General features: G+C 41.4%; 2 protein-coding genes across 2 annotated transcripts in view; both read left to right on the forward strand.

The window, feature by feature from the left end:
- The window catches only part of LOC119883204 (mucin-5B-like), a 33394-nt gene extending 29113 nt beyond the window's left edge, over window positions 1-4281 (forward strand). The window contains exons 27-29 of the mRNA XM_038693772.1: window positions 901-1057; window positions 3766-3894; window positions 4127-4281. Coding sequence (XP_038549700.1) covers window positions 901-1057; window positions 3766-3894; window positions 4127-4281 — 441 coding nt within the window. The remainder of the gene's footprint in view (window positions 1-900; window positions 1058-3765; window positions 3895-4126) is intronic.
- A 4831-nt stretch (window positions 4282-9112) lies between these two features.
- LOC119883205 (mucin-5AC-like) lies at window positions 9113-15048 on the forward strand. The gene is made up of 2 exons (XM_038693773.1): window positions 9113-12125; window positions 12201-15048. The coding sequence occupies exons 1-2, from the start codon at window positions 9133-9135 to the stop codon at window positions 15046-15048; spliced, it is 5841 nt and encodes a 1946-aa protein (XP_038549701.1). The 5' UTR covers window positions 9113-9132.
- Window positions 15049-24298: the final 9250 nt, after the last annotated feature.

Genomic DNA, 24298 nt, shown 5'->3' on the forward strand with positions numbered 1-24298 from the left:
TTACTTTGTTAAGTCATCATAAAACCTAATAGGCACATTGCCATGAAGCAGCAGAGGTGCATACAGTTTTGTTTAAACTGTTTGTCTTCAAGTGAATTTATTGATCTAAATATTTATTTATACAGCCCAATGTCACAAATCACAAATTTGCCTCTGTTGGCTTTAACAAAGGAACGAAGGAGGCAGACCTCTCCCAGGATGGACAGACATGCAACAGATGTCCTTTGTACAGAATAAACCAGTATAATAAAAATATATGGCATGGACTATCATGATGAAAAAATTATATAACTACATAACAGATTGTAGCATACACAGTATTTTCATAAATTCAGAGTAGAGAGTAGTATTCAGATAAAAGTAGCAATGCCACAATGCCAAAAAATACTCATTAAAAAAATTCCTTACTTAAGTAAGGTAAAAGTGCTTTGAGTGGATGAAAGACTATTAAAAAAATCTTAAACCATGCATTGTTTTTGATACTTACTAATTAATAGTAATTTGTAGGGCTGAACCACAATAGTTGAAGATCCGATGCTTCGATGGGCGGAGCCTGATTTGATTGTCAATCTCACAGTCGAAGCTTCGCAGTGAAACAAGGATCACCTAACCTAAAGAAAAGGGTCTTCAAAAAGCCCTCCGCTCTCAATGGGCGCGCACAAAAACACACGATTGGACTATCAGTCGACTACAGGCAGGACTTAACGATTCTGATTCGACTATGTAAATCCTTAGTCGGGGACAGCCCTTGTAATTTGTAATTGTAGCTATCGGATTCAAGTAATAAATGCTTCTTATTGAACAAAAAGAAGAAATTTATTTCCTCCATAAAGCATTTTATGTTGTGGAGATGCTCTTACCTTTCAACTCATTAGACTCTGATCATAAACTTGTCTTTAGGTGGATCCTGCTCCATACTATGAAGCATGTGTGTTTGATTCGTGCGCTTGTGACACTGGTGGAGACTGCGAGTGTTTCTGCACTGCTGTGGCTGCTTATGCTGAATCCTGTAATCAAGCTGGCATCTGTGTACGATGGAGAACCCCAAAGATCTGCCGTGAGTAACCATGAGCAGGCATTCCTTGTTGAAAAGCTACAGTCAGCATACAATTGATACAGTTTATATGAGCTAAACTCGTAAAAATTGTATATACCTATCACTAATGTAATATCACTGTAATATCAAATCTGTAATAACCTCTCTGAACCTCTATCCATGACAAATTATAATTATTAACTAATAACTAAGTATAACCATTTGTCATCAGAAATAGCTACATTTTTGTCCTTGGTCTTCTAAAGTACAACCACAAGTTTCAGAAAACTGAAGTGAAGTAAGAATGCTTTGAAAAAAAACAAAAGACAAATGTTAATATTTTATATTTATCAATTAACAAAATTCAAAGTGAGGGAACAGAAGACAAACCTAAATCAAATTAATATTTCACGTGACCACCCTTTGCCTTCAAACAGCATCAGTACCTCTAGGTACACTTGTACTTGAAGAAGCTCTGCAGATAGGCTTGCCCACAGTCTTTCTGTGGATTTAGGCAGCCTAAGTTGTTTCTCTCTGTTCATGTAATCAAAGTCAGACTGGATAATGTTGAGATCAGGGCTATGTACAGGGCAATACCATTACTTCAAGGACTCCTTGTTCTTTCGCTGTATGTTTGGGGATCGTTGTCATGCTGCAAACTAAATTTGGGGCCAATGATGCATAAGTATCTGCCTGTACTCCTCATCACTAAGGAGACTAAATCCCCAACTCAGTTTGCTGAAAAGCAGCCCCAAACTTGCAAGGAACCTCCACCATATTTCACTGTTGACTGCAGACACCCCACTTCTTGTACCGCTGTCCAGCCCTTCGGTGAACAAACTGCATTCTGCTACAGCCAAATATTTCACGAGTCCCTCGGCCTTGTTTCCATGTCAGAGGCTTTTTGGCCACCAGACTTGCATGAAGGCCACTTCTGAGCAGATTTCTCCGGACAGTAGATGGGTGTACCAGGTTCCCACTGTTTTCTTTCAGTTCTGAGCTGATGACAACGCTGGACATCTTCCAATTGTGAAGGGACCAGGATCTGTCTTTCATCTGCTACAGCAAGTTTCTTCGACCGACCACTGTGTCTACAGTCCTCAGCATTGCCCGTTTCTTTGAGCTTCGTCAAAAGAGCTTGGACAGCACATCTAGAAACCCCTGTCTGTATTGAAATGTCTGCCTGGGAGAGACCTTGTTTTTTACAGTATCACTACCTTGCGTCTTATTGCTGTGCTCAGTCTTGCCATGGTGTATGACTTCTGACAGTAAACCATCTTCAGCAGCCTCACCTTGTTAGCTGAGTTTGGCTATTCCTCACAGCAGCATGGCTCCAACAATGAAGGAAACTGAAGGTTACCCACAAGCCAGGTGCATCCCACCATAGATCCCATTCTATTTGAGAAACCTTTCTTCACATCTTCCCTATGCTACCTTAGGGCAAGTGTAAAATACCTTGGCCCCTGACTGTACCCATGGGGATTATTCTGAATGAGTTAGTAACTATTAGCCTAATAATACAGGCTGTAACGTGGGGTATCGGAGGTCTGCAGGGACAGTTTGTTTGGTGTGTTGGTTAGTGCACCTATAGAATCTCCAGGAGACAGTTCCACAGGCACTGGAGATGTCTTTGTTGTTGCATGTGGACTGTTGCTATAGTTTAGCAGACAATTGTGCAGTCTATAATGCAGTGCTCCTTGACCTTGTGATGCTTCAGTGCATGTTTCATTTTCTGATCAATCCTTTCTGCAAGGCCATTTGATGCAGTATGGTATCTCTAATCGCTTGCAGAAATGCATTCATTTCCTTTGAGACAAATTGAGATCCATTGCCAGAGACTAGCTGTGTAGGAGATCTGAAACGTCTAAACATTTCTCCTAACTTCTGTCTGTGTCTTCTCTGTGGTAGTTGATCTCATGGGAGCCACTTCAGGCCATTTTCTCTGGTTTCAACCGGAACAAGAATCATTTTGCCTTCAATTGGATCTCCAATATCAATGTGCACATGATGCCATGGCTCCTGTGGGAACTCCCAGGGATGAAGAGCATCTAGTGGCAAACCTTGTGACAAGATGAAAGACATTTGGCCATCTCTTCAAACCATCCATGTTTGGCCACCAAAAGTAACTTTTAGCATCTTAGCATCTTTAAAGACAACTCTCTTCTGGAACCCTTTCAAGTCCCTGGCACTACTCGTACCTGTCAGTTTTCCACTGCCCCACTCCTCCGACTTAGCTGGCTGCACAGCATACACACAAAGCAAACATACCCATGCACTGGTGTTGTCTATCACCTGGTCAGCGGGAGGCATCAGAATAAAATTCGGTTCAGATGTACTCATTGTCACTTTTTATTGTAATCTTCACTGTTTGGTTATACTGGATATAACAATTATAACTTATTAACACAAAAGCATGTCTTCACAACAGCATGGCTTACAAAAACAAAGGAAACTGAATCCATTAGGTGCATGCCACCATGGATCCCATACTAGCACAGAATACACAAAAATCTTTAAATAATGCGTCTTGGAGGTGTTTGGGGCTAAGTACAATAACCTCAGTTTTTTCTGAGTTTAACATCAGAACATTGCAGGGAATCCGTGTTTTTACATCCTTAAGGCATGCTTGAAGTTTAGCTAACTGATTAGTGATTAACTGATCAGTATGCTCTGTGAATATTCCAGTCTGGAACATGCTTATATAAAATAAATATTATTGTCTTTTCCAGCTATCTTCTGTGATTACTACAATCCCCCTGGTGAATGTGAATGGCACTACATGCCATGTGGATCTCCTTGTATGAAAACCTGCAGGAACCCCTCAGGCAGCTGCTCTACACAGATACCACCTCTCGAAGGTACAAGATTAGGTTTTTATTACTTAACGTGATTAGCTCATCAAATTAAATTTGAGATCCAAGATTGATCATACCAATTGGTAGGCAAAGTAATATCCCATTCAACCACTTGCCAGGTGAACGAAAAAGAATTTCCTCTTTCAACTGGTAGTAACAATGGTTTTAATAATGTAGACACGTATTAAAGAACCCATATCTTGCACTAAATAAACAGCTGTTTGTTTTTAATTAGGTTGCTATCCAAAATGTCCACCTGCTAAGCCATACTTTGATGAGGATACGATGACATGTGTTTTGAAAGAAGGATGCGGCTGCTATGATAAAGAAGGGAGACACTATAATAATGATGACAAAGTGCCGACAACTGAAAACTGTCATACATGGTAGGACTTGCATAAATTACATGTGCCAATCAAGGTTTTGTAACCTTGTGATGAGTTGAAATTAAAACTGACATTATTTTTAATGTTCTGTCTTTTGAAGTACATGCAGTTCAATGACCATCCAATGCCATTACGATGCCCAAGGTATACAAAGATTTGGAGAGTTTAAGTTAAAAATACAAACTTGTATTCAGTTAATATGTTACTAATACATCTCTTTGGTTTACAGCTTGTACTTGCACGTATCATGGAAGTAAATATCCCCCTGGCAAGACGATCTATAACACAACAGATGGACATGGCAACTGCATCATAGCAGTGTGTGGGAAGAATGGTACCACTGACAAGAGCTCATACCGATGCCCAGTATCTAAACCAACAACACCTATGCCCACTGTAACCACTACTACAGCCACTCAGTCTCCAACCACATTTGTTTTTACATCAACCACCTTAGGTATGTGCAAGGTATTTATTTTGTAAGCTGGAGACATATACAGTTGTGTAATATGTAAGATTTCCTACATAATCAACACCTTAATTATGTGTGTCCACAGAATCAGTCACAGTCACATGTAATCCCTGTGCATGGTCGCCATGGTATGATACCAGCTTCCCTACACTGGGAACTCCAGGAGGAGACAATGAAACTTATGAAAAGATTAGAGAGGCAGGGCACAAGATATGCGAAAAGCCAAATCAGATCCAATGCAGAGCTGAGAAATTCCCCAATGTCACCATAGACAATGTAGGACAAGTGGTGCAATGTCATCTGGCTGAGGGGCTGACTTGCAGAAATGAAGACCAGTCAGGACCGCTGGCCTTGTGCTTTAACTACCAAGTCAGAGTTCTATGTTGTGATTATAGCGCATGTCCAACACAACCTACTCCTTCTACAACACTTCCAAGATCAACCACAAAACCTCCAACAACAGAACGTTTAACTGAAACACCTTGTCAGGAAACATTATGCTCCTGGTCACAGTGGATAAATTCAGACTACCCAGAATATGGTCCTGGAGGAGGGGACAATGAAACTATCAAACACATCATCCAAAAAGGATATAACATCTGTGAGAATCCAGTGGCAGTGGAGTGTCAGGCGGTGCACTATCCAGGGGTTCCCCTAAAGCAAATGGGACAAACAGTAACATGTAATAACCAAGGACTCCTGTGTAAGAACAGCTTACAATACCCCCCCATATGTTTAGATTACGAAATAAAGGTAAAGTGTTGCAAGACAGTGCAATGCAACACAACACCAAAACCTGCAACCACACCAACTCCTCCAACAACCACAACACCTTCTACCACAACTGAAACAACTACAACTTCACCACCGACATCTACTACTCCTAAAACCACTGCACCTTCTACAACTTATACTACTACTACGCCTCATACCACAACAGAAACAGCAACAACAACTCCTACAACCACTACACCTTCTACCACAACTGAAACAACTACAACAACTCAGACACCAACAACCACTCCTACAACCACTACACCTTTTACCACAACTGAAACAACTACAACTCACCCACCTACAACTACTACTACAACTTCTACCACAACTGAAACAACTACAACAACTCAGAAACCAACAACCACTCCTACAACCACTACACCTTCTACCACAACTGAAACAACTACAACTCACCCACCTACAACTACTACTACACCTTCTACTACAACTGAAACAACTACAACTCACCCACCTACAACTACTACTACAACTTCTACCACAACTGAAACAACTACAACAACTCAGACACCAACAACCACTCCTGCAACCACTACACCTTTTACCACAACTGAAACAACTACAACTCACCCACCTACAACTACTACTACAACTTCTACCACAACTGAAACAACTACAACAACTCAGACACCAACAACCACTTCTACAACCACTACAACTTCTACCACAACTGAAACAACTACAACTCACCCACCTACAACTACTCCTACACCTTCTACCACAACTGAAACAACTACAACTCATCCACCTACAACTACTACTACAACTTCTACCACAACTGAAACAGCAACAACAACTCACACACCAACAACCACTCCTACAACCACTACACCTTCTACCACAACTGAAACAACTACAACTCACCCACCTACAACTACTACTACAACTGAAACAACTACAACAACTCAGACACCAACAACCACTCCTACAACCACTACACCTTCTACCACAACTGAAACAACTACAACTCATCCACCTACAACTACTACTACAACTTCTACCACAACTGAAACAGCAACAACAACTCACACATCAACAACCACTACACCTTCTACCACAACTGAAACAACTACAACTCACCCACCTACACCTACTACTACACCTTCTACCACAACTGAAGCAACTACAACTCACCCACCTACAACTACAGCTTGCCCTGGGGGTCAGGATATGACATGTGGTTGGTCAGGATGGATCAATCTGGGAAAGCCCACACCAGGACCTGATGGTGGAGAAGATGAATCCATCCAGAAGATAATCTCTGCTGGTCATCTTGTTTGCCCAGCCCCAGTAGAAGTCCGTTGCAGAGCTGTTCTTTACCCAGGTCTTTCCTTGTCACAGCTAGGACAAGATGTGACTTGTAATACAGATGCGGGTCTCATATGTATCAACAAACAACAAGGGCTTGAGCAAGAGTGTTTTGATTATGAGATTCAATTGAAATGCTGTGGGTGTCCAACATCTCCTCCTCATTCTACTACAGTTCCCGCTACAACGTCTTCTACTAGCAAGACACCTACACCTTCTACCACAACTGAAACAACTACAACTCACCCACCTACACCTACAACTACACCTTCTACCACAACTGAAACAACTACAACTCGCCCACCTACAACTACAGCTTGCCCTGGGGGTCATGATATGACATGTGGTTGGTCAGGATGGATCAATCTGGGAAAGCCCACACCAGGACCTGATGGTGGAGAAGATGAATCCATCCAGAAGATAATCTCTGCTGGTCATCTTGTTTGCCCAGCCCCAGTAGAAGTCCGTTGCAGAGCGGTTCTTTACCCAGGTCTTTCCTTGTCACAGCTAGGACAAGATGTGGCTTGCAATACAGATGCAGGTCTCATATGTATCAACAAACAACAAGGGCTTGAGCAAGAGTGTTTTGATTATGAGATTCAATTGAAATGCTGTGGGTGTCCAACATCTCCTCATTCTACTACAGTTCCATCTACAACATCTTCTACTAGCAAACCACCTACACCTTCTACCACAACTGAAACAACTACAACTCACCCACCTTCAACTTCTACTACACCTTCTACCACAACTGAAGTAACTACAACTTACCCATCTACAACAACCACTACCCCTTCTACCACACCTGAAACAACTACGACTCACCCACCTACACCTACTACTACCCCTTCTACCACAACTGAAACAACTAAAACTCACCCACCTACAACTACTACTACACCTTCTACCACAACTGAAACAACTACAACTCACCCACCTACAACTACAGCTTGCCCTGGGGGTCATGATATGACATGTGGTTGGTCAGGATGGATCAATCTGGGAAAGCCCACACCAGGACCTGATGGTGGAGAAGATGAATCCATCCAGAAGATAATCTCTGCTGGTCATCTTGTTTGCCCAGCCCCAGTAGAAGTCCATTGCAGAGCGGTTCTTTACCCAGGTCTTTCCTTGTCACAGCTAGGACAAGATGTGACTTGCAATACAGATGCAGGTCTCATATGTATCAACAAACAACAAGGGCTTGAGCAAGAGTGTTTTGATTATGAGATTCAATTGAAATGCTGTGGGTGTCCAACATCTCCTCCTCGTTCTACTACAGTTCCAGCTACAACGTCTTCTACTAGCAAACCACCTACACCTTCTACCAGAACTGAAACAACTACAACTCACCCACCTACAACTACTACTACAAAAACCATTACCCCTTCTACCACACCTGAAACAACTACAACTCACCAACCTACAACTACTACTACTACCCCTTTTCCATCTGAAACACCTTGTCAGGAAACATTATGCTCCTGGTCACAGTGGATAAATTCAGACTACCCAGAATATGGTCCTGGAGGAGGGGACAATGAAACTATCAAACACATCATCCAAAAAGGATATAACATCTGTGAGAATCCAGTGGCAGTGGAGTGTCAGGCGGTGCACTATCCAGGGGTTCCCCTAAAGCAAATGGGACAAACAGTAACATGTAATAACCAAGGACTCCTGTGTAAGAACAGCTTACAATACCCCCCCATATGTTTGGATTACGAAATAAAGGTAAAGTGTTGCAAGACAGTGCAATGCAACACAACACCAAAACCTGCAACCACACCAACTCCTCCAACAACCACAACACCTTCTACCACAACTGAAACAACTACAACTCCACCACCGACATCTACTACTCCTAAAACCACTGCACCTTCTACAACTTATACTACTACTAAGCCTCTTACCACAACAGAAACAGCAACAACAACTCAGACACCAACAACCACTCCTACAACCACTACACCTTCTACCACAACTGAAACAACTTCAACTCACCCACCTACAACTACTACTACAACTTCTACCACAACTGAAACAACTACAACAACTCAGACACCAACAACCACTCCTACAACCACTACACCTTCTACCACAACTGAAACTACTACAAGTCATCCACCTACAACTACTACTACAACTTCTACCACAACTGAAACAGCAACAACAACTCACACACCAACAACCACTCCTACAACCACTACACCTTCTACCACAACTGAAGCAACTACAACTCACCCACCTACAACTACAGCTTGCCCTGGGGGTCATGATATGACATGTGGTTGGTCAGGATGGATCAATCTGGGAAAGCCCACACCAGGACCTGATGGTGGAGAAGATGAATCCATCCAGAAGATAATCTCTGCTGGTCATCTTGTTTGCCCAGCCCCAGTAGAAGTCCGTTGCAGAGCTGTTCTTTACCCAGGTCTTTCCTTGTCACAGCTAGGACAAGATGTGACTTGTAATACAGATGCGGGTCTCATATGTATCAACAAACAACAAGGGCTTGAGCAAGAGTGTTTTGATTATGAGATTCAATTGAAATGCTGTGGGTGTCCAACATCTCCTCCTCATTCTACTACAGTTCCCGCTACAACGTCTTCTACTAGCAAGACACCTACACCTTCTACCACAACTGAAACAACTACAACTCACCCACCTACACCTACAACTACACCTTCTACCACAACTGAAGCAACTACAACTCATCCACCTACAACTACAGCTTGCCCTGGGGGTCATGATATGACATGTGGTTGGTCAGGATGGATCAATCTGGGAAAGCCCACACCAGGACCTGATGGTGGAGAAGATGAATCCATCCAGAAGATAATCTCTGCTGGTCATCTTGTTTGCCCAGCCCCAGTAGAAGTCCGTTGCAGAGCTGTTCTTTACCCAGGTCTTTCCTTGTCACAGCTAGGACAAGATGTGACTTGTAATACAGATGCGGGTCTCATATGTATCAACAAACAACAAGGGCTTGAGCAAGAGTGTTTTGATTATGAGATTCAATTGAAATGCTGTGGGTGTCCAACATCTCCTCCTCATTCTACTACAGTTCCCGCTACAACGTCTTCTACTAGCAAGACACCTACACCTTCTACCACAACTGAAACAACTACAACTCACCCACCTACACCTACAATCACACCTTCTACCACAACTGAAGCAACTACAACTCACCTACCTACAACTACAGCTTGCCCTGGGGGTCATGATATGACATGTGGTTGGTCAGGATGGATCAATCTGGGAAAGCCCACACCAGGACCTGATGGTGGAGAAGATGAATCCATCCAGAAGATAATCTCTGCTGGTCATCTTTTTTGCCCAGCCCCAGTAGAAGTCCGTTGTAGAGCTGTTCTTTACCCAGGTCTTTCCTTGTCACAGCTAGGACAAGATGTGACTTGTAATACAGATGCAGGTCTCATATGTATCAACAAACAACAAGGGCTTGAGCAAGAGTGTTTTGATTATGAGATTCAATTGAAATGCTGTGGGTGTCCAACATCTCCTCCTCATTCTACTACAGTTCCAGCTACAACATCTTCTACTAGCAAAACACCTACACCTTCTACCACAACTGAAACAACTACAACTCGCCCACCTACAACTACAGCTTGCCCTGGGGGTCATGATATGACATGTGGTTGGTCAGGATGGATCAATCTGGGAAAGCCCACACCAGGACCTGATGGTGGAGAAGATGAATCCATCCAGAAGATAATCTCTGCTGGTCATCTTGTTTGCCCAGCCCCAGTAGAAGTCCGTTGCAGAGCGGTTCTTTACCCAGGTCTTTCCTTGTCACAGCTAGGACAAGATGTGACTTGCAATACAGATGCAGGTCTCATATGTATCAACAAACAACAAGGGCTTGAGCAAGAGTGTTTTGATTATGAGATTCAATTGAAATGCTGTGGGTGTCCAACATCTCCTCCTCATTCTACTACAGTTCCAGCTACAACTTCTTCTACTAGCAAACCACCTACACCTTCTACCACAACTAAAACAACTACATCTCACCCATCTACAACTACTACTACCATTTCTACCACAACTGAAACATCTACTACTCACCCATCTACAACAACCACTACACCTTCTACCACACCTGAAACAACTACAACCCACCCATCTACAACTATTACTACCCCTTCTACCACAACTGAAACAACTACAACTCACCCATCTACAACTACTACTACACCTTCTACCACAACTGAAATAACTACAACTCAGCCATCTACAACTACTACTACAACCACTACCCCTTCTACCACACCTGAAACAACTATGACTCACCCATCTACAATTACTACTACACCTTCTACCACAACTGAAACAACTACAACTCACCCATCTACAACTACTACTACACCTTCTACCACAACTGAAACAACTACAACTCACCCATCTACAACTACTTCTACCTTTTCGACCACAACTGAAACAACTACAACTCACCCACCTACAACTACAGCTTGCCCTGGGGGTCATGATATGACATGTGGTTGGTCAGGATGGATCAATCTGGGAAAGCCCACACCAGGACCTGATGGTGGAGAAGATGAATCCATCCAGAAGATAATCTCTGCTGGTCATCTTGTTTGCCCAGCCCCAGTAGAAGTCCGTTGTAGAGCTGTTCTTTACCCAGGTCTTTCCTTGTCACAGCTAGGACAAGATGTGACTTGTAATACAGATGCGGGTCTCATATGTATCAACAAACAACAAGGGCTTGAGCAAGAGTGTTTTGATTATGAGATTCAATTGAAATGCTGTGGGTGTCCAACATCTCCTCCTCATTCTACTACAGTTCCCGCTACAACGTCTTCTACTAGCAAGACACCTACACCTTCTACCACAACTGAAACAACTACAACTCACCCACCTACACCTACAATCACACCTTCTACCACAACTGAAGCAACTACAACTCACCTACCTACAACTACAGCTTGCCCTGGGGGTCATGATATGACATGTGGTTGGTCAGGATGGATCAATCTGGGAAAGCCCACACCAGGACCTGATGGTGGAGAAGATGAATCCATCCAGAAGATAATCTCTGCTGGTCATCTTGTTTGCCCAGCCCCAGTAGAAGTCCGTTGCAGAGCGGTTCTTTACCCAGGTCTTTCCTTGTCACAGCTAGGACAAGATGTGACTTGCAATACAGATGCAGGTCTCATATGTATCAACAAACAACAAGGGCTTGAGCAAGAGTGTTTTGATTATGAGATTCAATTGAAATGCTGTGGGTGTCCAACATCTCCTCCTCATTCTACTACAGTTCCAGCTACAACTTCTTCTACTAGCAAACCACCTACACCTTCTACCACAACTAAAACAACTACATCTCACCCATCTACAACTACTACTACCATTTCTACCACAACTGAAACATCTACTACTCACCCATCTACAACAACCACTACACCTTCTACCACACCTGAAACAACTACAACCCACCCATCTACAACTATTACTACCCCTTCTACCACAACTGAAACAACTACAACTCACCCATCTACAACTACTACTACACCTTCTACCACAACTGAAATAACTACAACTCAGCCATCTACAACTACTACTACAACCACTACCCCTTCTACCACACCTGAAACAACTATGACTCACCCATCTACAATTACTACTACACCTTCTACCACAACTGAAACAACTACAACTCACCCATCTACAACTACTACTACACCTTCTACCACAACTGAAACAACTACAACTCACCCATCTACAACTACTTCTACCTTTTCGACCACAACTGAAACAACTACAACTCACCCACCTACAACTACAGCTTGCCCTGGGGGTCATGATATGACATGTGGTTGGTCAGGATGGATCAATCTGGGAAAGCCCACACCAGGACCTGATGGTGGAGAAGATGAATCCATCCAGAAGATAATCTCTGCTGGTCATCTTTTTTGCCCAGCCCCAGTAGAAGTCCGTTGTAGAGCTGTTCTTTACCCAGGTCTTTCCTTGTCACAGCTAGGACAAGATGTGACTTGTAATACAGATGCAGGTCTCATATGTATCAACAAACAACAAGGGCTTGAGCAAGAGTGTTTTGATTATGAGATTCAATTGAAATGCTGTGGGTGTCCAACATCTCCTCCTCATTCTACTACAGTTCCAGCTACAACATCTTCTACTAGCAAAACGCCTACACCTTCTACCACAACTGAAACAACTACAACTCGCCCACCTACAACTACAGCTTGCCCTGGGGGTCATGATATGACATGTGGTTGGTCAGGATGGATCAATCTGGGAAAGCCCACACCAGGACCTGATGGTGGAGAAGATGAATCCATCCAGAAGATAATCTCTGCTGGTCATCTTGTTTGCCCAGCCCCAGTAGAAGTCCGTTGCAGAGCGGTTCTTTACCCAGGTCTTTCCTTGTCACAGCTAGGACAAGATGTGACTTGCAATACAGATGCAGGTCTCATATGTATCAACAAACAACAAGGGCTTGAGCAAGAGTGTTTTGATTATGAGATTCAATTGAAATGCTGTGGGTGTCCAACATCTCCTCCTCATTCTACTACAGTTCCAGCTACAACTTCTTCTACTAGCAAACCACCTACACCTTCTACCACAACTAAAACAACTACATCTCACCCATCTACAACTACTACTACCATTTCTACCACAACTGAAACATCTACTACTCACCCATCTACAACAACCACTACACCTTCTACCACACCTGAAACAACTACAACCCACCCATCTACAACTATTACTACCCCTTCTACCACAACTGAAACAACTACAACTCACCCATCTACAACTACTACTACACCTTCTACCACAACTGAAATAACTACAACTCAGCCATCTACAACTACTACTACAACCACTACCCCTTCTACCACACCTGAAACAACTATGACTCACCCACCTACAATTACTACTACACCTTCTACCACAACTGAAACAACTACAACTCACCCATCTACAACTACTACTACACCTTCTACCACAACTGAAACAACTACAACTCACCCATCTACAACTACTTCTACCTTTTCGACCACAACTGAAACAACTACAACTCACCCACCTACAACTACAGCTTGCCCTGGGGGTCATGATATGACATGTGGTTGGTCAGGATGGATCAATCTGGGAAAGCCCACACCAGGACCTGATGGTGGAGAAGATGAATCCATCCAGAAGATAATCTCTGCTGGTCATCTTGTTTGCCCAGCCCCAGTAGAAGTCCGTTGCAGAGCTGTTCTTTACCCAGGTCTTTCCTTGTCACAGCTAGGACAAGATGTGACTTGTAATACAGATGCGGGTCTCATATGTATCAACAAACAACAAGGGCTTGAGCAAGAGTGTTTTGATTATGAGATTCAATTGAAATGCTGTGGGTGTCCAACATCTCCTCCTCATTCTACTACAGTTCCCGCTACAACGTCTTCTACTAGCAAGACACCTACACCTTCTACCACAACTGAAACAACTACAACTCACCCACCTACACCTACAACTACACCTTCTACCACAACTGAAGCAACTACAACTCATCCACCTACAACTACAGCTTGCCCTGGGGGTCATGATATGACATGTGGTTGGTCAGGATGGATCAATCTGGGAAAGCCCACACCAGGACCTGATGGTGGAGAAGATGAATCCATCCAGAAGATAATCTCTGCTGGTCATCTTGTTTGCCCAGCCCCAGTAGAAGTCCGTTGCAGAGCTGTTCTTTACCCAGGTCTTTCCTTGTCACAGCTAGGACAAGATGTGACTTGTAATACAGATGCGGGTCTCATATGTATCAACAAACAACAAGGGCTTGAGCAAGAGTGTTTTGATTATGAGATTCAATTGAAATGCTGTGGGTGTCCAACATCTCCTCCTCATTCTACTACAGTTCCCGCTACAACGTCTTCTACTAGCAAGACACCTACACCTTCTACCACAACTGAAACAACTACAACTCACCCACCTACACCTACAATCACACCTTCTACCACAACTGAAGCAACTACAACTCACCTACCTACAACTACAGCTTGCCCTGGGGGTCATGATATGACATGTGGTTGGTCAGGATGGATCAATCTGGGAAAGCCCACACCAGGACCTGATGGTGGAGAAGATGAATCCATCCAGAAGATAATCTCTGCTGGTCATCTTTTTGCCCAGCCCCAGTAGAAGTCCGTTGTAGAGCTGTTCTTTACCCAGGTCTTTCCTTGTCACAGCTAGGACAAGATGTGACTTGTAATACAGATGCAGGTCTCATATGTATCAACAAACAACAAGGGCTTGAGCAAGAGTGTTTTGATTATGAGATTCAATTGAAATGCTGTGGGTGTCCAACATCTCCTCCTCATTCTACTACAGTTCCATCTACAACATCTTCTACTAGCAAACCACCTACACCTTCTACCACAACTAAAACAACTACAACTCACCCACCTTCAACTACTACTACACCTTCTACCACAACTGAAATAACTACAACTCAGCCATCTACAACTACTACTACAACCACTACCCCTTCTACCACACCTGAAACAACTACGACTCACCCACCTACAATTACTACTACACCTTCTACCACAACTGAAACAACTACAACTCACCCATCTACAACTACTACTACACCTTCTACCACAACTGAAACAACTACAACTCACCCATCTACAACTACTTCTACCTCTTCTACCACAACTGAAACAACTACAACTCACCCACCTACAACTACAGCTTGCCCTGGGGGTCATGATATGACATGTGGTTGGTCAGGATGGATCAATCTGGGAAAGCCCACACCAGGACCTGATGGTGGAGAAGATGAATCCATCCAGAAGATAATCTCTGCTGGTCATCTTTTTTGCCCAGCCCCAGTAGAAGTCCGATGTAGAGCTGTTCTTTACCCAGGTCTTTCCTTGTCACAGCTAGGACAAGATGTGACTTGTAATACAGATGCGGGTCTCATATGTATCAACAAACAACAAGGGCTTGAGCAAGAGTGTTTTGATTATGAGATTCAATTGAAATGCTGTGGGTGTCCAACATCTCCTCCTCATTCTACTACAGTTCCAGCTACAACTTCTTCTACTAGCAAACCACCTACACCATCTACCATAACTGAAACACCTACAACTCACACAACAACTACTACTAAAACCGCTACCCCTTCTCCCACACGTGAAACAGCAACCATAACTCAGCCACGAACAACAATTACTAAAACACCTACACTTCCTACCACAACTAAAACACCAACTACTGCTGAGCCACCAATAAGCATCTCTACACCTACCACACCTGAGGTACCTGTAGTGACAGGAGGAACTTCGTCCACCTCTCCACAAGTTACTGGATCTCAGATTTGCTATTGCCTCCACAATGGTACAAAGTTTCTCCCTGGTAAGTTCTGATTCATAAACCATTAAGTTGCAGTTGAGTCACATCTATGGTAGACATCATTGAAACTGTGAATTTCAAACTTGGGTGTATTGCTCTTCTTTTCCCTTACTCAGTAACAATGACTTCTAAATAGGCAGCAAGGTATTTTGGGCATCGTTCAAATAAACCTGTAAAGCCTGTTCAAGTAAGCCTTCTTTTGCTCTGAAGTAATAGTAATGAATATCCATATTAGAAGCAAAGAACAAAAGTACATCAGAACACAAATTATAAACTATGTTGGAAAACTCACACTTTTCTCGTGCAATGATGTTTTGTTTTCAAGATTTCACTTTGGTTTTACATCCAAGGTGTTTTGGGTAAACTGTGAAGTTGCACAACTGGTGTCATCCTCTAACTGCTTGTTTTTCTTGCCTGGGTGGACTAACTTTCTGTGTTGTCCTGTTCTTACACCTCACCAAATACTTTGATGAGTACAGTATTATAAAGTCAATGGCAAGAAAATAAAACCCATGTTGCAACAACAAGCTGTCAGCTACCATTCCTGCAAATATATTGACTTGACTTGTTTGTGAATTCTTTCAGCATTGGCTAAAAGATAGAAAATCAGTGATCCTGCAGTATTGCAAAAATTCTGCCGCTCTCGCTCCCAATTATTAAGCAGTTACAGTTATTTTCAATTGCTAACAAGCATCGGACAATACTGATGCCACTTTTTCGAAACACTTTATACAGTCTGCAATTCTTGACCAAATTGTTATTCTCACCTCCAAAACTCACTCAAACCACCACCATCACTTACATGTCTCAAAATAAACTCATTCAACCCAACACTGGCAACAATTCTCACTCATAACACACAGACCTAAAAAACACTAACAACAGGGAGCATTACACATAAATGATGCTTTTGTATCTTTGAAGTATACATAATCAGTATTTCATTATAGAAGAAGAATAACATATTTTCACTGTATTGACTGTACTGAAACATACTAGGTGGCAATGGTGCAATGGTTAAGACTATGCCTTTGGTTTGAGAGACCCAGGTTCAATCCCCCACTGTGACCCAACAACTGTTGTGTCCCTGAGCAAGACATGTAACCCCTAATTGCTCCAGACGTGTGTGACCTCTGACGTGTATAGAAAGTCACTTTGGTTAAAAGTGTCAGCTAAATGAATAAATGTACATATGTAACAAGAATAAACAGTTTTTTGCTTTAATATGCTTATTACATATAGAAACCACCTGAAACAAATCTGCTAAAAGACAAGCACATTTTACACTCGTACACTCGTGTGCTAGCATTTGTAAATAACACAAAAAACATCCATAGTTTTGTTATTGGGTAAGCTTGTACGTAAAGTAAAACTTAGCATTTTAGAAATGGGTTAATTGACTGCATATTCTGTGTAAACAGCATGAATAGTTTTAATGGTATGGCATGAACAGACCAATGTTGGACTAAGTGTGTTTAGTGTTTTGAAAATGTGACTAGAGATTGGACAAAATGATGTACAACAATTTTGGACAAATGTGCTGCATATACATAGTGTTTTGCAAGTGGGTAAGAAGTAATGAGAAAAGAGTTCATGGATTTTGGAGAAAGTAGTCATTGAATGCATTTTGTGCGAAAGCAATGAAAAATGATTCACAGTTTGGTCCAAAGGCACAGTTCAATATGTTACTGTTACAATTAATCACAGCTGGTAATTTACAAGCCTATTTACCAAAGCATCAGCATCTTCAGAACGGCCTTGTAGAGACTATACAGTTTCATCTGTTAAAGAGTGGCTACTAAACTAAATGTGTAAAAGAACTCAACAACTCTAGTTGATTGATGTGGTAAAATAATAAGTGATACTTATATTTATGGAATATATATATCTGTGTGATATGTGATAGACTTTGTAATATTTGTGATGTCACCTTTTAAACAATCTTCCTGTACCTTCTTTTCAGGCTCCATAGTCTACAATGTGACCGATCATGATGGCCACTGTTTCATAGGTTACTGCAATGAGAGCTGTCATGTAGTGTCCATACATCACCCGTGTCCTATAACTACAGCTATACCTGGAAAAGAGTGTGTTGATGTAAATCCTCCAAGAAAGGTATTTTCTACATTTGTTTCCATCAACATTTCTTCAGCAATACTGCTCAATCCTTAAATGCTCATTTAATTTGCTATAGATTTTATAATATCATGTCGACAATACCAACCCTCACTTCTTTTCTTTGATTACAATCTGTGATTCCCCTTGTAGGATGGTGAAAGTTGGAAGGTAAATAACTGTCGTGTTGGAACATGTGATAATGGCAAGGTGACCTATAACCACACAAACTGTCCAGCACTGAAGAAAGTAGTGTGTGCAAACAACTTCCCTGCTATTGAAGTGAAGGATGAAGATGAATGCTGCTCCCACTATGAATGCCAATGTAAGTCTGTTAAACCTACTAAAATGTTGCTTGGCTGCAGAAATCCTCAGATTAAATATGTAAAAGCATTTTAACTGTAGCAATGTTTTGTTTTTTGTGTTTTCATTTTATTTGACTCAGATCTATGTTTAACAAAAAATCTTATCATATCAAGGTATCTGCTACGGTTGGGGAGACCCCCATTACGTCACCTTTGATGGAACCTACTATGGTTTTCAAGGCAACTGTTCCTACTGGCTGGTGAAAGAGATATTGCCCAAACACAACTTCAGTGTTATGATTGATAACTACTATTGTGGTGCAGCTGATGGCTTGTCCTGTCCTCAGTCCATCACTGTCTTCTACAAAAGCTACAAGATTTTTATGACCCAGAAGGATATCAATGGCATTTTTACAAACCAGGTAATTAAGTGGCACTATTGACTTTTTCCATTTTTAATTCAAGCTCTAGTCACTAACCAAAACTTACTGCATAGTCGAACTAATCCTAATTTGTAAAACTGTACCTTCCAAAGAAGATTGTTTCTGACATTTAAAACATAATGCTTCTGTTTTAGGTTTCTGTGAATGACAAGCCTGTTAGTCCTGCATACCAGAATGGGGATTTCCGAATAATTACCACTGGTATTGATACAGTGCTCCTCATCCCTGAAATTCAGGCCAAGGTCACCTTCTCAGGGCTCATATTCAGTATCTACCTGCCTTATAGTGTATTTGGCAACAACACGGAGGGACAGTGTGGTGAGTTCTGCAGTAGAAATGTATAGCATCTTACAGTTTTAGAACCTATTGCACTTATTTGACACATTCTGTACTCAGTATGATTACATCTTGAAATAAGATAAGAGAACCAGCTTACATAAAGCGATGCATCACTGCGTCATTCAGCAGGAAACTGCAGTGCAGGTCTAAATTTAGTTGTGTTGTGATTTTACTAACGATGAGGTTTTCTCTAGGCACGTGTGACAACAGCCGGGCAGATGACTGCATGTTGCCCAGTGGCAAAATTGATCCTTCATGTCCTAATATGGCACATGAGTGGCATGCTAACGACAGTTTCTGTGAACATCCAATCCAGCCTACACCAACACCTCTGCCTGATACCTGTGATAAAACCCTCTGTCAGATCATCAGCAGCAGGTACTATAGGAGAATAAGCACCAGTCTTCTGTTACATCAGGTTCAAATTTTGGGTAGTTTGAATATTCATTCTCAGTTAGTTTGTTTATATATATGTATGTGTATGAGAGTTCAAACCTAACATGCTGTCATACTTGTGCAATGTCAGAATTAAAATAGGCAGCAGAATTCTCTATTAAATGATTAAACAGATGAGAAAATGTAGAGAATTCTGTAGAGGTAAGTGGGGCTAGCATTGGTCATGCTCACAGTTGTCATCATAGTTTTTTTGATCGCTTTGGTACTATTATCGCAAGTATAAGGTTAAGTATGTGGTAAAAGTTCACAACTCTTAGTACAAAACTCTAAACTCGTCCCAGAAAACCCTTAACACATTGATTCAATTTCAATTCAATTCAATTTTATTTATATAGCGCCAAATCACAACAATAGTTATCTCACAGCGCTTTTCATAAAAGAGCAGGTCTAGACCGTACTCTATGATGCTATTTACAGAAGCATGATGATGAGGCCATGATGTCAAACTTGTGAGTTTTTGGTTAACTGCATGGCGGTGGCATGACGGCAAAGTCAAACTAGCTAGGTAGCTAGCTAGCTATGTTAGTATAAAATGCGTTGACAGCTTCCAAAAGCATCTTATCCTAACCCTAACCATTAGGGTGTGTGCCTAAACCTGATTGCTCACATTGTGAGATTGCTGTCATTCTTAAAAATTAAAAATGTACTGTTGAATAAGGTTTTTAATATCCAAAGTATAGTCGATAACAAATTAAAAGGCTATACCAGCTGCAAGCATACAATTTTACCCTCATTCACGTTAGCAGAGTGCAAAACCAGAAAATAGCCTGCTCGGCTAGCAAATGTCAACACAGTGGACATTGTAGCGCTACTGCCGGCTAGTGTTTGGGGGTGTAATTGCAGAATCAGAATTAGAAGGAGCTTTATTGCCAAGTAGTATTTTACACATACAAGGAATTTGCTTTGGTGATGTGGTGCTACATGTTGACAAACAATACAGCTGACATAAATAAATGTAGAAATATATAAATATGGATTAGACAATGGAAGTTATAAAAGAAAAATAAGAGAATAGAGAAAAATAATACAACTATTTGCAGAGGAAAGACGTGTTGCAACAGAAGAAAGTATCGTGTACATAAATATAAACTGACAACTGACGACTGTAAAAATATACAACAACAAAGATTAAACAATTAACAACAAATATGTGCAGTGTGCACGAAATGAAATGAAATAATATTTACATGTGCAGAGACAGTTGACGGATACTTGCATTCAGGGTGCTAGGGACCTGTTGTTTGTCGCTCCAAGGGGGGCCTACACTATCCCCCAATTTCTTAGTTGTCCATCACCTCCATTTGTTGTATTTCACCTATTTAACCTATTTAAGAATGATAGAGCTAGAGACTGAATAATGAATTTCTTGGGACCACTGGGTAGTAGGATTAGGGTAGTTTGCTCTCAGGGTTTTCTGTGTGTAGGTTAGAAATTATACTATAAATTGCATGTGCTTCATTTATTTGTAGTATTTATTTAGACAATGTGTTAGTACTTCAAATATATTTATATTTCCTTAGTGTTTTGGCCCCTACATACAAGCTTTAGATAGCTTAAAAAAGGTGTCCCTTTTCACAGATCTGCAATCAATCAATCAATCAATCAATCAGTCAATCTCAATTTCAGATGTACTTGATCTGTTGTGTTTTTTGTACAAAGAGCGATAATATATTACCACATAGTTGTGTAAATAGTACCATAGCAACAGAAAAAACTGTAATCAAGGCTTCTGCTGCAAAATAAGTTTTAAAATCCATCAGTAATGCAGCCAAGTGCATCCTGGCATGTCTGAATAAAGCTATAACAATCACTAGATAACAGAGACCACTGCCTGAATGACAAAAATCCCTTACTTGATGAGCCAGCACCTTTGCAGATTCCATATCTGAAAAGGACTTATTAGATAAATTACATAAAGCTTTGAAACGCACCTGGCAAGCAAAACATTAGTCGTGTGTTCACAGTCTCAGCTTGATAATTTGTAATGATGCATTCAGTTTGTGTCCACTGTCCATACTGACTATACCTCTTACCTTCCCCAGTGTGTTTGGAGATTGCCACAAACTCGTTGACTACACTCCATTTGTTGTGGCCTGTGAGTTTGACATTTGCCACATGCACATTAATGAAATTGGCTGTACCAGTTTACAAACCTATGCTGATGCCTGCGCTGAAGCTGGAGTGTGCATTGACTGGAGAAGTACCACCAAAGGAATCTGTGGTATGTAATTAGAACATGTCATGTCACTGTCAAGAACTACACATTCGTAATTTCACAACTCACCATCAAGATCGCAGCAACGAACTATGCTAAGAAAAATTATGTTTATCATCTCTTCATCTCTTAATAGAATATACATGTCCAAGTCCCAAAGTGTATCAGGCCTGTGGCCCTCTGGTGGAGCCTACCTGTCAACACTGGTACAGCACTTCCCCAACACATTGTTGTTGTGCATTATACTTAGTCATCTTAATTCATTCATTTATGTTTGGACTCACATGACTCACAAAAAGGTTTGCTGTTGTTTCTGCAGGTACAACCAGAAATTCATCTATACCTCCAATGAGTTCAGTGCCATGACAAATGTGAAACTGGAGGGTTGCTTCTGCCCAATTAACACCACCCTCTTCTCATCCAGCTCAAATGAATGTGTGCCCAGCTGTGGTAAGAGCAGATAACCCTACAGTGCGGTAAAGCTATGTTGCACTTAAGAATGTCCCACACTTTTATGTTTTTTATAACCACGTTAAAATCCCATTTTTTATTCTATCATAAAATAAAAGCATACGGACACAGTCAGTATCCTATAGCAAAGAGGAAAATGAGGGTGCAGAGGTCAGCGAACTGAACTTTGATGCCATTAACCCAGTTTGCACCTTACCTTAGACTAACAATTAACGTTGGCTGTTCTTATCATGACAACAATCTATCCATAACTTTAACCAAGTGTTTCACCATAACTCTATTATGGAAACAAAATGTCACTATATATTTCAGTGTTTTGCAGATATGTCATCAACATAGTCTGTGGTTAGTAGCCTGCCCTCATACTGTACATAAGTTGCTGCTTCACCTGTTTTAGTCTCATTTAGTTTATTTATGTGACAAAACAGATTCAGCTTTAGCTAGTCAGTATCCGCACCTGAGAAAGTACCGCGACCTTTGACCACTAAACAACTCTGTGCTTTAACAGACTGCTTTAATGGAAAAGCAATGGTTAGAATCATTAAAAACTGTGATTTCAGCATTTACTAGTCTGGCTCCACAGGCAGGCTAACCAAACCCCTAAAGGATGGAAATGACTTAATGCTTTATACTTTTCTCCTTATAGAAATTTGTCTGCTGCCAAATGGAAAATGGAAATTGGTAAATGATTGAAGTTTATTAATGAAGTCCCTTTTTCTGTAACCATTTGATAACCCAGTAATTGCTGATAATGCCATGCCTCCTGAGAAAATTCTACAACAAACATTGTGTCCTCAGGCCAATGAAACATGGGCAGAAGGCTGTGAGGAGTGTATATGTGAGGACCATACATGGCAGATGACCTGCAGACCCATGTCCTGTCCATCACCACCACCCCTCAGCTGTGACCAAGAAGGTCAAGTCAAGATAAATTACACTGATGGCTGCTGTGAAAAGGAGAAGTGTGGTAAGTGAGCGCCAAGAAGGTAGCAACATCTTATACTGGAGTCAATACACACTAAATGTATATATTTAACACAGTGTGTAATCAATCCATGTTGGAGAACTTGTGTTCAGAATCAAAAGGAGTCTTGAGCTCCTCACATGCTATTTGTTGGCATGAACATTCCCTCCTTCACTTATTCATCTGTATCTGAACAGTGTGTGATGTGAAGTTGTGCCCTGATGTTGTGCCGACCTGTGCTGTTGGTTTTACTCTGAACACCACCATGGGAGTCTGCTGTCACAAATACTCCTGCGGTGAGTGTGTGCACGTTACTGTACCTGCATAGCAAGGTTTCACTTTGGCCATTGTGCCTATTACAGTACATTTAAAATGCATTGGTTGATTTACTGTTTCCTTCACAGTGCCCAAAAACGATGTGTGTGTTTTCAACAACCGTGAATATCAGGTAAGATGTCACACCTACCTCCTCATTGTGAAACTGATGGGAAGCCACTAGAATACACGAAACATAGACTGTGGGATCGTGAAATCATATGTCATCAGAAAGTTATAATATATATGTTATAATCACATAACATTCATAGACAGAATAACTGGTTATAATGGTGAACACTTACGGCATGGTTTTTAGGAGTCATGTGTTGTCAAATTGGCTGCAACTCAGGAGCACTCAGTTATGGCCTTTTAAATGTACTATTCTGCTGTAGTGCCATATACCAAA

Source organism: Micropterus salmoides, unplaced genomic scaffold (assembly GCF_014851395.1).
Source record: "Micropterus salmoides isolate LMB-PRFRI ecotype aquatic unplaced genomic scaffold, ASM1485139v1 Ms_hic_scaffold_3, whole genome shotgun sequence".
Classification (NCBI taxonomy): domain Eukaryota; kingdom Metazoa; phylum Chordata; class Actinopteri; order Centrarchiformes; family Centrarchidae; genus Micropterus; species Micropterus salmoides.